The 2,500-nt window shown below is 15.1% G+C and overlaps 1 protein-coding gene across 1 annotated transcript in view; it reads right to left on the reverse strand.

Moving 5' to 3' along the window:
• Positions 1–436: 436 nt before the first annotated feature.
• Positions 437–2,500, reverse strand: part of PSOP24 (secreted ookinete protein, putative) — a gene marked incomplete at both ends in the record, with an annotated part of 2,975 nt that continues 911 nt past the window's right edge. Inside the window, 4 exons of the mRNA XM_028673515.1 lie at positions 437–488; positions 578–659; positions 754–949; positions 1,054–2,500. The exon at positions 1,054–2,500 is cut by the window's right edge and continues 911 nt beyond it. Of these exons, the coding sequence (XP_028529960.1) occupies positions 437–488; positions 578–659; positions 754–949; positions 1,054–2,500 (1,777 nt within the window). The remainder of the gene's footprint in view (positions 489–577; positions 660–753; positions 950–1,053) is intronic.

Below are 2,500 nucleotides of genomic sequence, written 5' to 3' on the forward strand. Positions count from 1 at the left end.
TTATCTATTATATTTGTAATAAATTTCTATTATGTAATATATTAATTTATAAATATTATACAAAAAAAAAATAAATTCAAGCATTTGCAGTGTTTAATATTTGAAAGCATTTTTTATTACATTATTTTGTAAAAAGTTTTTTTTTTTTTTTTTTTTTTTTTTTTTTAAAAATTTTAAAAAAAAAAAAAAAAAAATATAAACATTTTATAAAAAATAAAATTATACCAAATTAAAAAATATGTTTATAAATTAAAAAATTTATATATCAAACAAAAAAAAAAAAAATGTATGCACATATATATAATGTATATATTAAATCATAAAAGTACATCTTTATATATTTCTTATAAGAATATTGTATATATATATATATATAAATATATTTTTATCATTTAAAATAATAAAGTTATTTTAACGAAAAATAAAAAATAAAATATTATGGAATATTTTTAAAAGGAGATTTTGTAGCAACAATTTTTTGTCGTTCTCTAAAAAAAGATAAAAAGAAAAAAAGAAAATTTATATAATGTTTAAATTATATATATGTATATTTTTTTATAAATTTAATTATTCATACTTTCTTTGTGTAATATATTTTTGATTTCTACTGGATGAATTTTCTAATACTTGATATGAAGGTGGTATAAAAGAATATGGAGCTAAAAAAAAAAAAAAAAAAAATATCCATATATATATATATATATATATATATATACATCTTTATTTTTTAATTTTTATAAAAAATATAATTACGTTGAACATAATTATTCATGTAATCCTGTTTATTCATAAAATTATCATTTGTTAAATTAGAATTCTTTTTAATAGGATCAAAATATTGAACATTTGGATTACTTATACTATTTATTAATTCATCATTTGTTTTTACTTGTTCCTTATTTGTATAGTTATTGATTAAATTATGATTCATTTTCAATTCATTTTCATTCTAAAATAAAAAAAAAGTAATGAAAATTTTGTGAATAAATATTATACACATATATATATATATATATATATATATATATTTTTTAATATCTCTAATTATATTACTATATTTTTAAGGTTTTCTTCCACTATATGATTTGTAGAATTTATTTTAATTTTATCAATAATATCCTCATTCATATTTTTTTCAGTAGTATTACAATTTACATTTAATGAAGTGGAATTATTTTGATTATGTATCAAATCACTTTCATAATTATGCGTTTCTTTCGTATGTATCATGTTTTTCATATTTGAATTAAAGTTATATATATTATTTATGTTGTTAAAACTTTTATTTAATTCATTTATATTATTTATTGGTTTTACCTTATTATTTACATCTATATTTTTATTTATAATAGAATTATTTGTATTTGTTAATTCATTTTTATTTAAATCCTCATTAAAGAAATTATTAGTTTTTTCTTCATTTTTATATTCACTTAAAGGATAACCATTTAAGTTATTTTTAACAGCATTACTTTCATTTACATTGAATGTATCTGAATTATTATTATTAAAATTATTATTTTTATTATAATCTTCTTTTAAGTGATTATTATTAAAATTATCATATTCACTTTTCCTTGTATCTTCTACACGATTTAATGCAATTTTTTTATTATCATTTAATGTATCAATGGTATTTTTAAGAAAAAATTCATTTTTACTATTTATATTATTATTAATGAAGTTATCTTTATTTATACTATCATCAAATTCGTAATCACCTGATTTTTTTAAAAAATCATTAATTTCATTTTCATCAAAATCATTATTAAATGCATTACATCTTAATTTATCCATATCATTTTCATCAAATTCATCTATGAAATCGTCTTTTATTTTATTTATTTGATTATCATTAAATTCATTTATTAAATTATTTTTCAATTTATCCATTTTAATATCATCATCAATCAATCTATTTGTTGTTAATTCACTTATAATTAAATCTGATTTAGAGTTAATTTTTTTTAAAGCTTGAGTGGAAATATATGTAAAAATACCTATATTATTAATATTTGAAGTAATATCTGTGTATATATTTTTATTTTCTTTATTTATTATATTAATATTTACTAAAATATTATCTGTGTTTTCCAATATATCATTTAATATATTTTCATAATTAGAAATATTCTTATTTTTTTCTAAATTAAATAAAATTCTTTTTAGTAAATTTTCGATATATAAGTTTTCGTTAGATCTATTTCTAGAAGTATCAACATATTTTTTATTTCTACTATGAAATAATTTACTTATCGAAATTTTTAAAAAGTATATAAAAAATACTATTAATAATATCCCATATATATCTGTATATTGTTTACTACTCGTTCTATGGATTGACAATATCGTTATAAAAAAATGTTCTATTTGATTTAGGATATTATATATTATTAAATTTTTTAATGGTATCAAAAAATAAGTATACCTATATATAATTCCTATTTTTATTATTAAGAAGATTTCTGTTAAAAAATCAAAAAAGGTTTTTACAAATTCT

Source organism: Plasmodium gallinaceum (assembly GCF_900005855.1).
Source record: "Plasmodium gallinaceum strain 8A genome assembly, contig: PGAL8A_v1_100, whole genome shotgun sequence".
Taxonomy (NCBI): Eukaryota; Apicomplexa; class Aconoidasida; order Haemosporida; family Plasmodiidae; genus Plasmodium; species Plasmodium gallinaceum.